The sequence below is a fragment of the Gobius niger genome, assembly GCF_951799975.1.
Source record: "Gobius niger genome assembly, chromosome: 7".
Lineage (NCBI taxonomy): Eukaryota > Metazoa > Chordata > Actinopteri > Gobiiformes > Gobiidae > Gobius > Gobius niger.
In genome coordinates, this window is record NC_136858.1 from 29,980,505 (window position 1) to 29,995,122 (window position 14,618).

General features: G+C 39.9%; 1 protein-coding gene across 1 annotated transcript in view; it reads right to left on the reverse strand.

Moving 5' to 3' along the window:
- The window catches only part of wdr11 (WD repeat domain 11), a 79,053-nt gene that overhangs the window by 33,227 nt on the left and 31,208 nt on the right, over positions 1-14,618 (reverse strand). The window contains exons 11-12 of the mRNA XM_079559709.1: positions 12,937-13,021; positions 4,866-4,972 (exon numbers count right to left, since the gene is read on the reverse strand). Coding sequence (XP_079415835.1) covers positions 4,866-4,972; positions 12,937-13,021 — 192 coding nt within the window. The remainder of the gene's footprint in view (positions 1-4,865; positions 4,973-12,936; positions 13,022-14,618) is intronic.

Genomic DNA, 14,618 nt, shown 5'->3' on the forward strand with positions numbered 1-14,618 from the left:
GACGAGGAGTTTATTCAACCTTTTTCAAGAAGAGGCCACTCGTCTAGCTGTTTTTTTCTCCGGGATTCAGCGACTATCACCAAAATGGTGTTTTTCTGTGACTGTCACTGATGGATGTTTGGTGAACCTTCGCCAGAATCAAAGTGGATTAACTTTTATAACCAACGCGAGTCCCATAATGTAAACAGCGATGGACCAGAGCGGTGAGTCAATCCAAACGCGGGTTAGCTTGTGTGTTAGCATATTAGCATGTGTGTTAGCCATTTATGAAGCTGTGTTGCAGATGTCAACTCCGTATAACTGCATCGTGAAGTGACTTCACTTATTGCTGTTTATTTATATTACGGTAAAGTTGTATGCGCGGAGAGAGGGGGCGGAGTTAACTGAATCGAAGCGTTGTGTCTTCCGGGTTCGAAAAATACCTCCAGAAAACACTTATATTTATCACAAAAATGAGTGCTCCATAATGGTAGAGGTACAATATATCATATAAATGCCTATACTTAACTTTGGAATGGCTAAAATAGCATGATATAGCTCCTTTAATTCTCAGGCTGAAAAAGTCTTGTTTATCGGAGAAATAGCGCATCTCGTGGGGCCGTGTCATTGTGTGTGTGTGGCTTCATTTTTATGCAACGCTTCCTCGTGTGTGGCTGATGGAGGCCACTGCCGCTAACGCTGGAATACAACTGCAGAAGTTCGTTTTTCTGCGTGAAACCAGTGAACTTTTCCTGGCTAACATTTCCAGTGTAACTGATGATGCCCTGGCTGTAAGCACGCACAGGGCCCTGCTGACCATTTCGTTTCCCGAGCAAGCTCCTTGTCTCCGAGCGAGAGAGTTTTAAGACAGAAGGATGTAGCGCGGATTTGCATTACTCTACATTGAAAATAGCTGAGCGAGGAAACCGGATTTAACACCGCAGTGAACAAGTTTGCTGAGCAGGTGGTTACTTCAGACGGGTGAGTGATGTTTGCTTTTTTTCGCTTGCGACCGCTGTGCCATCGTGTCTGTTCGCTTTTTGATGAGGCCATTGTTGTGCTGTAACGTGGTGTGTTCAGTTGATTGGATTTGTTTGTGTTTTGTTTTTGGTCGTGGTAATATGTGTGTGCAGGTTACGGATAATATAACTTAGTCATTGTCCATGGCACTAATGACCGTGCGTACATTTTTCCTTCTGGTCATATGTGCCCAGGACAGATCAATAGGCAGGTAATTAGCAGTGATCAGCTGAGATTAGGGCCGTTAAGACTGAAAGTTGTGTGTGAGTTAGGTCGTTAGAACATAGAATTACAAAGCCTTAAATTACAAAGATGTTTACCTTCAGTGGAGAATAGCTCTTAATAGAGGGGAGGGACAAAGCCAAGCTGAACTCTTCCCTGTAGTCTTAATCTGACCTGTGGGCTGAACTGAACCTTAGTGCGCTGACAAAGCCTTTTGGATGAGAGCCGAATGTTAGACACTTAAACTACAGAGTACAGAAGATGACTCAAGAACCTTCATTGAAAACATCATTGCAGAAGATTATATAACAAATGCACCAGTCAATTTTATTATTCCAGCTTTTTAGTCTATTCCAGTGGTTGGTACCCAAAAGTTAAGGTCAATTTTATCGATGAAATTTGTTCTCTGCATTTGACCCATCCCCAATGCCACTTGGGCAACATGTAGGAGCAGTAGGCGAGGCTTTTCCAGAGAACATCTTTTGAATATTTTGCTTCCTTAAAAGTATGAAAACACTACTCTACACGACTGGTTTTGACCATGATTCCAGTTTTAAAGGTTTATTCGATGCCTAACTCAACAAAAGATTTTAGATTATTATTGGTTTGTTATAATACTCTTATTTAGGTTGGGGCTTGTGGTCAAGGATGACACCAGTTACGAACCACCGGTCTATACCAACATAATCTACAGCTTTTGTCACAGGTCAATAGGAAAAAAGGCCAATCCTGTTATTTTCCTCCGTAATCCGTAACCCTGGCAAGCAACTACAAACCTCTTGCTGTAACCTTATTATCAGCGTCTGCCCTTAGACCTCCTACATATTCCCACCTTTCCCTCCTCCAAAACAGCTATTATGCAAAGTATCAAGGTGCCCTTTTTAAACCAAGCAACAATGCCCTTCAGGTGTGGCACATTACACGCCCTGATGTGATTTTGGGAGGGCGACCTGTTTAAAAATGCAAAAGTAACAGAAGTGCCTGTGGCGTTGGGAGGAAGGGGTGACCTCCTAGTGTGGAGAGGAAACAGCAGTTGTGCACCAAACGGGATGGGATGGATGACACATAAGGAGCCAAGAAGACAACAGAGAAACAGCTTCTCTGAGTTTAGGCTCCTTTGATGATACTGTTCTCTGTTTCAATATCGACTTTACACAATGGGAGGAGCCTTGAATCCAGCCTAAAAGTGTTACTTGATATTGTTACTGAAGTTATTTGTTTGAATGAATGTAACTTTTGGCCAAATAACCCAACTAAATTGTAGAAACAAAAGTATAGTTGATATAGAAGCTACGATGGAGAGTAACATGAGTAACAATGTGGGTGGAAGTACTGATAAAACAGTAAAGGTGTACTATGGGGGGTACTATGAAGACTAATGGTAGGACTTTGCTGAGTACTTTCTATTCCACTACTTAATACAACTTAACTTAAACAATATTTTAAGTGATTACAAGTGCTAATTATCGTGTCGTAAATAAAATGATAATTCTAATTACAGACACCTCATGATTATCTGACTACAAAAATCAAGACTGCAATCAAGATGCAGATTTTCAAAGTTGGACTTGTTAAGGTTGGCTCCTTTAATTGTAGATTATGGAGAATTGGTGCGCCAATGGCACCTGTCATGTCACGCATGTATAAGTAATGTGCAATTACCATCCGTAAACACGATAAATATTTATACTGTATGTGAGGCGACGCCGAACAGGACTCTCTCATTTTCACTCCAGACACGTACCACACCCCCCTGCTGATGCACAAAGCAGAGCTCCCAAATTTATGAGGCAGAATATTCATCCCAGCAGCTGTCGTTATTGAGACGGGACACAGCCACCAGGAAACAGTTTAACTACTATATAGGGTCATCAAATAGTGGCATTGTCTTCCTTTACGATTAACCATAACTAAAAACCATAAAAAAGTAATATTGATATTGTACTTTGCTCATTCATGCTTCTCTATCAGACAAGCAGTTTTTTTTTTATGTTTGTTATGAAAGTAACACAAGCGCATATGTTTAAGGAGACCTAATAATCTCTGTAGAGTCTAGTATTATCTTTGCAATGCACATTTCCTATTTCCTAATGTTAATGTTTTGCTGACATAAAATACAAACATAGCAAATTCTCGTTTTTATGAAAGGGTAAAATATTCTTTCACCAAACACTTGCAGCATATTTCAAGTTTTGATTGCAAGTTACTCTGATTTTACCAAGTTCCAACTTCTTTTTCTCAGCTTTACTTGTGGCTTTTGTCATCTTACAGTTATATAAAAATTACTGTCTATCCTCCTCAGAGGTCACAAAGCTAAGTGTGAAAGCCTGTTACATTTCCGCAACACTAAACTCATCCCAGATCTATTACACTGTCTCTGCACTCAGCACAAATGAAATTGTTATTGATGTTTTTGTTCCAACTTTTTGTAAGACAGAAACAAGATCAGATGTCCCAAAAGTTACAAGAGCAAATACAAAGACAAGCTACAGAGGTTATGCATATCATACTGCATGGATACACGGCAAACACCAAAGTAAGTAGCTACAGTCTCAACATATAGACCAGCATTTGGACATGTTGTATTCTTTATTTACTTCACTTTCAAATGTCTCAATAATCTAGCACCTGAGCCGCTCAGTTCATTTATACAGACCATAACAGTTGTACAACCCACAGAGGAACACCTAATTTTTTCAAGTAATGGAATATACTTTGAAAGATTATTGCAAAAGCAGAAATTTGAGAGAAAATTTGTGTTCTGTATAGGCAACAATAGTCTTTTTTTTTATCAAACATAAACTGGCAGCTTGTTTACATATAGCTCACTGAAAGTTGTGAAATGTGCTTCCAAAAATCATCCCTATGACTATGAATAAACAATGGCGAGAGGAAAGATGAAAAATGGGCAGGAGTTCTGGATGTCTCATGCAGGAAAGGTTTGTTTATCATCTGTGAGGGTTCTGGAGACATGAACTCGAGACATTGCGCTAGTCCTACCATTCAAGTCTGTCTATGCTTCCACAGAAGAGTCTAGCGACAGGATACGACAGAGATAGTACAACTGTTCAGCAATTTTATTCTCTAACAATGAAGACTCGAGATTTTTTTTTTAAATATTTGGGAAAGGCCAATGTAAAATGTACGCACTCTCTTCCCTCTCTAAAGTGGATTGTTGACTAAACAATGGCGTGTCACAGTATGAACCACATTAGTTTTGTATCACAGGTAATGAAGTCAAAATGCTTCATAGCACCTACCAAAGAGAAAAAAAACACATGCTGTCACAAAAGCAAATAGGCAATTTCTGTCTTCTTTTAAAAAAAAAAAAAAAAACACACTCAAATGTTTAGTTGTTAAAACATTTCACCCACTCTGCCGCCTCTGAGAGCTGGAGCATCCTAACAAAGTTCTGCTTGCTCTGTAATTTTGGGGAGTGTGCAAGGACACCCTTGAGCGAAACGAAACAGCGCGAAAAAAAAAAAAAAAAAGACTCGACAGACTTTTAGGAAAACAAAGCGAATGACTGGGACTACTGCTTGTAAGACGCTGTTGAAAAAGCCGTATAGAATATGAAGTGGAGGAGGCATGGTTTAAAGCCGTGGTCGTGTCCTGAGGTAAAGTTAATCGCGTGCGGGTCTCACCTGTGGGCAGATCCACGTACTGGAGCTCGTTTCGCACCAAACCCATGTTGTTTGGGGCAGAAGTGGCAAAGGAAAGGAAACTGGTCAGGCTCACCCACTCGATGCCCCTGTGCAGAAATACAAAACAACAATTTAGTCAGAAAAAAGTGTTGGAAAAGGCAGAGATGAAGATACAAAACAAAAGATCAACAGGATGAAGGAGCTAGAAGACTGACCTGGACATGTCTGAACCAACAATATAATTATTTGGTTTGAAACAGAAATAGGGAAGAGAGATTAAAGATGCAGCACAAGGTCAGTATGAAACATGCATCATGGAGATTCTGGTATGTAGACATTAGGGCGATGTAGATATTAGATATTAGCAACGATGCACTCAAGCCCCGATTCACTTTTTACGTTCCCGATTTAAATTTTTTTTTTTTTTTTTTTTTCGATTTTCTTTACCTATTTATTTATTTTATTTTTTATCCTTGTAACAAACTAACTGTTGCCTCAGTGAGATAACTTTACATCATAAAATAAATAAATAAAAGACATGAAAATAAACAAATCCTTTTGACTGTGTTTTTTGTTTAAAGCTGCCCTCAGCTATGTCTTTTTGAATTTGTTTTGTCAGTAGTGGAGTAGTGAACCCTGATGGCTGCAATAAGATACGAAAATCTCATTGATCTTGTGTACAGCACACATTTATCAGAATAAATATGTAGCAAAGTAAACATTTTGAGACTTATATTTATTTGTTAAACTGCAACTCTCAAGTACTACAAGTCTGTTTTTGTTTTTTGCATTTAGAACTAAATTTACAGTGCAGAGACTTTGCTGATGCAATGTCAAATGCAACCATTCCGGTTCTGCAAAATGGACTAGCTGAGAGTGGCTTTAACATCGATTTTTTAACTTTTTACATCAATCCACATTTGAAACAGTTTAAATCGATTTTAAATCGATTTTCGATTCATCCCTAGTACATATGCAACCGTAAATCATGCAAGGCAGAAATGAGAAAGAATGGTCTTCACTGCTGCTACTGCTGTGATATTGGACTCTTCAAATAATATCACTTTTGAACTTAAGCATTAATAAAACATATTGTACCTGAATATGCTATAATATAACTAACAAAGCATTAAACCTAGACCAGGATTAGAAAAATACTTTTTGCTTCACGAAACCTCACCTAATAAAGCATCATTATAGAGTAGATTAAACTCTGGATCAACCCTAGTGGTTGTCTAATCTCCATCAATGAGCTCTCTGCAAAATCCTAAAATCCTTGATATGGAGAAGTGGGTTCAGCGAAAGGAGCACAGACTCAGCTCTAACGAGATTGGCAATAGCTGCATGATTAATTAGCTGATTTTTCTGCTAAATGTAAATGAGATGCTAAGCAGGCTGTGGCAGCGCAGAGGCCAGGCCCGTGGGTTCATTCTGATAAAACACATCTCAAAATGATCCTGCTTTTATCATTTGGATGTGGCACCAGTGTGGATTGCAGCATAATTTTGTTCCAGTCGTGTCAGTACCTGGACAAACATAAACTGAAATAAATGACAGCTGGGTTATGGAAAATTGGACGAGGGAATATTATGGCGTCAATGAAATGGGGATAAAACAAACAAACAATGTGGATTTTCAAGATTTAGAACCAAAAAAGAAACTTCTGTGTGTTTGTGCGGTGTGAGCATGTGATTAGGGGTAGTCGGAGGGGCCAATGGGGCAAATTACTGGCCTCAATGGAGTCAGTCTACAGGGCAGCTGTGGCTACAGTAGCTGATGACCACTGATTGCAACAGTGAATAATTAACAACAGTGAGCAAGCTCACACCAAAAACAACTCACATTTCTGCTGATGCTTGGAAGAGCCTGTAGACTTTTCTCATTAAAGTGAGTCTGGCTCTGCTTCAAACAAGAGTGTTTTCTCCAAATCAATGCCTTATCACCTTTAATTACTTCAATTAGAACTTTAACTAATCCTGGTTTATTACAGATGGTTAATGTGCTCTCTGTAAATGTCCAGTTGTTTTATTTCAATGGGGCTGGGGGGCTGCTGTTTTGGCCTTTTGATTTTGGGACCTTTCAGTGTGGCCCACTGACGGTAATTGGACAATAGATCACAGGAAGTTAACTACAGGAGGTGGGGGTGCAGTTTCCCACTTGTTGGCCCTAATTAGAATAAATAGTCTTTCCTTATGAATGCAAGCTGTCAATTAGGACCAGTTTAACAACACAGAAACCAACTGGTGTATGTAAGAATATTCCATAATTACAGACATGTGTTTTACGTTGGGAAGTGTACAATAAAGGGTAATGGTTAGAATGATGAATTATATCAAAACTAGCTGAAACCCGGCCTTCGGCCGGGCCACGCTAGTCTCCACATTTGATATTCGGAGATTATGAGTGATTACAAAGAAATGTCCAACCCGTCACACAGTTCAGCTGTAGACCAGTGGTTCCCAACCCATTCCAAAAACTATGGCCACTACAAATGTGTAAAATAATGAATGCTAAAAATAATTTCAAACAAACAGCAATTGGAGTGTTTGATGCACCCGGACTCCTTTCCTATTAACTACAACGACAATATGTTCGCTAAACTCAGGGAATAGAATTCAAGAGACAGTGGAATAATTATGGATAAATATTAGGGGTTCAGCTCTAACGGTTCGGTTCACGGTGCAGGACCCGCGGTTTGGTGCATGACGGTAGTGTACAATCAAAAAAAAAATAAGTAGGTTTTGAAATGAAATAGCCTAATGATCGTTGTTAGACAGTATTTATAACCTTACAATAAAATTGGCAATGCTTTCAAAGCTGCTTTAGAATCAAATGTACCTCTGGGCTCACAAGACGTGAAAGCAAAATAGAAAACAAATGGTCCAGCAGCAAAAAAAAAAAAAGGAAAAAACTACGCAGTGCAGGCCATGCGCTCGTTAAGTGGTAGTTTCATTTTCGCTTTTACTCACACGGAGGATAAATCAGTCGGAGCAGCGCGTGTGATTAGAGGCTCGTGTTTGAGCAGGTTTTGGGCAATGTTTTGCGTGTACTTTTTTTTCGGAGACAAAGCTTTGGAGACGGAATACGGTCAGCACCAACCACGCACAAACTCACTACTGTCGCCAGACTTCCTGGAGTTCCCAAACGGTCTCCCATCCCAGTCCTAACCAGGCCCGTCCCTGCTTAGCTTCAAAGTCGGTATGGGAAATAAACATGGCGGCGCCCAGGCGGCGGCCATTGAGATAGCGTTTTCTATTATAGATATATAGGTCAGTTTTAAGTTCCATCTACGACACAACGAAAATCTAGAAATAGAGATGGAAGCGCTTCAGTCGTAAAATAAGAAATTAGTGAGTGTTTACTCACAGCATTACTCAAACTGTGTGAATGAAGTGAATTTATCTTAGTGATTTATATAACTGGTACCATGTACAGAAAAGATGAATTGTACTAGACAGTAGCACTAGGAGCTAATTTCCTTCCGCAGCCTCTGAGACAGACAGGAACTTAAGCACGAACATTGCAATTCATTATATTTGCAGGCCTTGCAAAACTGGATTTAAAAAAAAGTACCCGTCCCATACACCCATGTTTAAAGTCTAACTTTTTTATTGAAGAAACTGCAGATTTTCCTAATGGTGTTTGGTTTTTGTTTCGGTATGGTACATTGGCCATTGATGATTGATCTTGCTGTTCCGACCATGTGACCAGATGTTAATAGGACAACCTTTCTAAGTGGTAGAGGGGCCATATCGATTATAATCTTTATTAGCAATATGGCATTACTAATTTAATACTATTGATGTGCTAACAACATTAAAACGTGGTTAATGGCTCAAAAAAGGCTTTGCACAACATGTCTTTTTAAGGTAAGGTAAGTTTATAGAAGAAGCAGCCTACAGGTGCAGCCGCCATAGATGCATTTAAAAGTATAATCAATGATGCTTCACGTTGTACATCTTGTTAAATGGCCACCACGAAAATGCACAACATTTTTCATAGGGCAAAGTAAAATTAATAACCACACACTGTATACAGGACAAGAAATCAATAAGCCCATTCACTTGTAAACAGTGTGACTGCAGGTGAAACTAATAACATTTTACATCAGCCTGACAGTGTGAAAGCCCGGAGCACCTCAGTCCTAATAAAGACAAAGTGAAAACAACCATTAACCACTCAATTAGTGACACTCGCAAATGAAAATGTTTATGAATAATTTAAAAATGGCACATTAATTAGTAAATCATAAATGAGGTGCTGTATGTTGTTGATGTCAAGAGAACACTTTATTGAACGTTGAATTCCATTTTATTGTTATTCGTATTCATACAGCCGTGTACAGAAGAAGGACATTGGATAGTATGGGAAGAAAGATTTTGGGGTGGTGGAAAAAATTAAAACAAATGGATGCAATTTTCAGACAAAAAAAATGCAATTGTGATTAGATTTGAAATTCGTGTTTTATAACCAGGCATTCAAATCTGAGACAACATTGAAATGCAAACTGCTGAACTAATAAAAGACTCATCCATTTCACAGCATGTCTGTCCCTGCTACGCTGTGCCCACCTCTGCAGCCGTGCATGCGGCGAATCAGGAGCGCGCGGGTATGGAAAGACACGCGGTGTTAAACATTCAAAACTTGCTTATTCTCAGAAACCCCCCGAGCTGCAAACCCGCTGTAAAAAGCGAAACGTAACGACTTTGTATTGAACAGACAGACGAGCCACTCACCCTTTTATTCATTCACAAATACCCAAACTCAAGAGTGTTGGGTGGAGTCTATTTTTACACAAACAGTACATGGTGGCGTGTACATGGTGACGTGTACATGGTGACGTGTACATGGTGACGTGTACATGGTGACGTGTACATGGTGACGTGTACATGGTGACATGTACATGGTGACGTGTACGTGGTGGCGTGTACATGGCGGCGTGTACACGGCGGCGTGTACACGGCGGCGTGTACATGGTACGTGCACACGTGTGTGCGCTCCCATGTCCACGTTAGCGTGAGCCGGTGTTGACCCACTGGACACAATCTGAGTGTCACATAGAGGAGAAAACAGGCTGCGGCTCGAGTTCATTCTTATTTTATTTTTATATTTTCATTTAGGCTCAGTCCCAGAGCTATCGTCAAATCAAACCAACGCAGCACATAGAGACTTAATCTTCCATTTACTAGATAATAATAATAATCTTTAAAAATACATTTTGGTCTATATTTGTATTTACCTCCCATATTTTAAGTGTATGTGCTAATTGAAAAAATAAATTAGGTCCAAATGTAGAGTAAATGTGTTATAAAAAAGTGTACTATACCATAGCCTCCATCAAACCTTTTTTTTCCTGGGTTCGATTCCCACCTGGGCGGGGGCTTTCTTTGTGGAGTTTGCATGTTCTCCCTGTGTCTGCGCAGTTTTCCTCCGGGTACTCTGGTTTTCCCTACCACTAAAAACATGTACAATAGGTTCCCCTCTAGGGAAAAAACAGCCTTCTCAGAATAATTACAGTCTTTGCTATTTGAAAAGTGCAACCATTCAAATATAGCAACTTTAATTGTTTGATGAGACATCTAAAAATCTTATAAGATACAAAACAATTATGCCGTGTACACCGGACTTAGAAGCCCACATTCAACCCACCGCATGTAATAAAATCAAGATTAATTTTGAGCATTAACAGTCGAGAGAGGACTGAAATATTAATTTTTAAACTAAAATACTGTATAACACATAATATTTGCTTCTTATTCAGATTTTCTATTCATGTCTGTTTAAGTCTGTAGGGAGCGCACACGGTAGTAAATATAACCAGGGCTAAAAAGCCAGAAGACAAGACAAAGAGAATAGTGGAGGAGGATGCAGAAAGAAACAATGATGAGACAGAGGCAAAGAAAAACAAAAGGACGTTCAATGAAAAATGGAAACGAAATCAAGAATGGCTGTTAAGCAATGACGCAAAGCAAGTAATGTTCCAACAGCCGCAAATATGGTGATGAGTCACTACCCTGTGCAGTTTTGATGCTTTGTCACTGTTGACCTAATGTGTGGTCTTTATCAGGTTATGTTTTGCACTGGTTTAGATCTGGTATTCTCTGTTGCACTTTTTAAGCTGTCGTTTAGACATGAAATTCTCTAAGAGTTTGCACTTCTGTTGCTGTTCTGTTGAGTAAATGCATTATCAGTGGTACTAGGACTCATCTATGAACTTGCTACAGTACTACATAAGAGCAATACATTTAAAATAAGCAGTCTTTTATTATTGGTTTCTTTTATATCAGGTTTTAAATGTAGATGTATTATGTTTTAGTTGGTGGCTAGCATCTTTTGCAAACCAATAGCCACAGTGGCCGGTGACCAAACAAGTTAACATCAAGCCCTGAATACAACTATATCTGGTTTTATTCGTAGCCTATAGGATGACCTACTTCACAATAAAATAGTCACAGTTGGCCGTCTTTGTGATCAGTTCCACAGCCCCTTTTGACAATGAGACAAACACTCATACACAGCAGGGAATTATTTTTCTTCGAGACCCTGCTCTGACAGTGCGGCGTAATTATGCGGATGCCAATTGCCTCTGCAGACACTAACGAGGCCGAAAACAATCAACAGTAATCAATGTGCGTCTGACTGCGGACCGCTGAGGTTCATTCGACCTGCCATTTCACAGTGAGAGGCTCCCTACCAAGAGCAGAGAGACTGTTTACTGCACAACCACAAAGGCCGCCACAGGACTCTGCCGTAGTGAGACTCTGCTTTTGCCAAAATTAGACGTGATGGGGGGAAATCTATAATTAGAAATAGCTCCAGCCTCTGAAGCTAAAACTAAGACTATACTAATAATCAATGATTGTGAAATAAGCATGGTGCAGATCTAAAAATATATGTAAAATGTCAAAATATTATTGACTACTTTTCCCTAATTCTCTGAAGACATTGATGATTTCCTATTTCTCTAATTGCATAAAGACACACGCAGCTGGGGAGAAGCATACACTTACAGATTTTAAGGAGTCAAAAATGCCAATTACACAAGAATTTACACTGACTATGAAATTATAAGGTGACCTCCTAATTTTAATATGAATCTGTAAACTGTAACAACAATGACTTGGGGCAGGGGTGTCAAACATATGGAGATGATTTAATCCGGCCCTGTAGAGCATAAATTGTATTGAGTATGTAAAAAGAAAATGTAATAAGTAATTTTTAAAGATTAACCAGAACGCTTATTCTTACCACTAGGGGCATTACATTTAAAAAAAAAAAGGAAAGAGTTCCACAGGTGTCCAGCAGAGGGCACTGACATAAAAAGAGCTCAGGATATGAACAACACATTACATAGCCACGTGATAAATGGACAGTCTGCCCCAGGGCAGTTGAGGAACTTGTGACACAGGCTTGTAAAGTGCAATACAAGTGTAAGCCAATGATATTAATGAAGCTACAGTCAAGTTGGGGCTTTGATCAAATCACAGCTTATTAATATTCATTTATTGGAAAAGATTTCTCTATTATCTGCGGTCTGTGACCATGGGAGCTGAATTTCGGCCGGCGATCCAAAATGAGTTTGACACCCCTGACCTAGAGCCTTAGGGAATTGTGTCAGCCTTCCCGTATAATTGTCATTTGTTGGCCTAAATGAGAATGTTGGTATATTCTACTCTCAAAACACGGCTGCATCTACGAGGAATCATTGGCTCTGACCTCGATCAATAAGAAAACTTGTACAAATAAAAGCTCTAGGAGGATTCCAAACAGCTTCATTTTTCCATTTTCCATAAAAACCTTATGACTTGGTCTTCTAGGAGGCTGGCAAACTTTTTTTTTTACTGCTATATACACTCATTAACTAAAATGTCAAAACGAATCAACCCTGCCATTTTCTAAAGTTCAATAATCTCAATAAAACTGCCCCAAATGTCATATTTCGAGGTCTACGCTCGCTCCATATTAGAACAATGGAGGTTCCGAAGATGAGCGTGATGATCCCAAACTGTTATTACACCAACAAACTCGAAAGCTGGAAGCATTGTTGCGTTGCTTCGGGAGTTGCTCTTACCTGACTTCACAGGAGTGCACGCTGAGTTCTTTGTGGAGCAGCCCACTGGTGAGGTTATAGCATAGCACGGAACCATTACTCGTGCCTGCAACACAAGACAAAGTGCGGGGCGTGAGAAATGTGACACGGCTGTTGAGAAAGGAAAGGTCGCCGCCTGCATCCCCCCAGCCTCCGACAAGCCCGTGCTCCCCTTGAACGCAGCAGCAGATATGTGGACACAGGCAGTACGTCAAACTCCTGTCAGTCAGCTCGCAGCGGCGGAGCTCACGGCACGTTTTCACACCGGCCTCTGGGACCCCTCTCCTCCGTCTGATTAAATACCAGCCGTGACATTTAATACTGACGGGAAACTGCGGCAAAGTGAGTTTTATTAGGCACTCAGACTACGATAAGCACAATTTTAAAAATACAAGATACGGTTAAGGGGGTGAGAGTTGCCACAGGAGTAAACGTAGAGAGCCATGGAGTTTGAGAAATGCAGGTGGATCATTTAAAGGTAAAAAAGAAGAGCGGTTATCTTAAATCACTCAACTGTCTTCACTCGAGCACATCCTGCAGCAATAACTCCTTTATATTCCATTTCAAATCAGATTTCAGACGACTCAATAAAATGAATATGAGGATTCTTTGACTTTTATGAACAAATTATCTTCATAGAGAGAATATAACATTTAAGACATTATTAAAATTTTATGTAAAGAAAGCTTTCATCTAGATTCCATAACACTGACACCCTTATTTGGTTGTCATTACATTATATTTTGAATTCCAGTGAACAGTGAACAACAGTGGTTCAATATCCAACAAATGGTTTGACTCCCGGGCTGGGCGGGGCCTTTCTTTCTGGGGTTTGCATGTTCTCCCTGTGTCTGTGCGGGGCCCAGGACTCCCTCCAAAAAAAGAGATTCTTATTCTTAGTGGGACTTTCCTGTTTTAACATAAAGGTCAAACAAAAAATGCTTTCCATCACGGCCATGGCAAATTTAAGGTCACTGTGAATAATTGATTTGTTCTGTTCATACATTGATGAATAATGTCTGTTACTTCATTTATGTGCAATGATTAATTCCTCGAATGTAGGGTGGCAAATTATGAAGAAAATAATGCAAAATGCAAATCAAGTTCTGGACCGAAACAAAAGGCAAATTGGAACTATGGCTAAAACTGTATGAGACCATTAAAATATGTTTTTCTCCGGCCAATCGGGGCGTTTCTGTGGGGAGCTTCCATGTTCTCCTGTAGGTTTCCTCCAGGCACGCCTGTTTCCCTTAAAGGAACAGGCCACCGTTTTTACATAATGTGATATGTTCTTACCTGAGCTTAGACAAGGTGATGCGTACCTGTCTGGTCTTTGTGGGTCCGCTCAGTCACGCATAATGACCAAAGATGTTGTTAGCATTTGGCCTCTCTCTGCATATTCCTATAGCTCCAAACGGGGTGAAGTTAGAAGCGACCAAACACGCATTAACTTGTCTAATCTCAGGCAAGAACACATCTCAGTATGGAAAAACGGTTCCTTTAACACTAAAGACAAGTACAATAGGCCAGGATGAATGAGTGTGTGTTTCATGGTATGAGCGGTGGACGACAGATGGAAATTAGCCCACAGCTACAATCGGGTGCGAAGTGACCATTAACCTCTCAAGCCTCACCTGAATGGAGCCCATTTTCTCCAGTTTGGC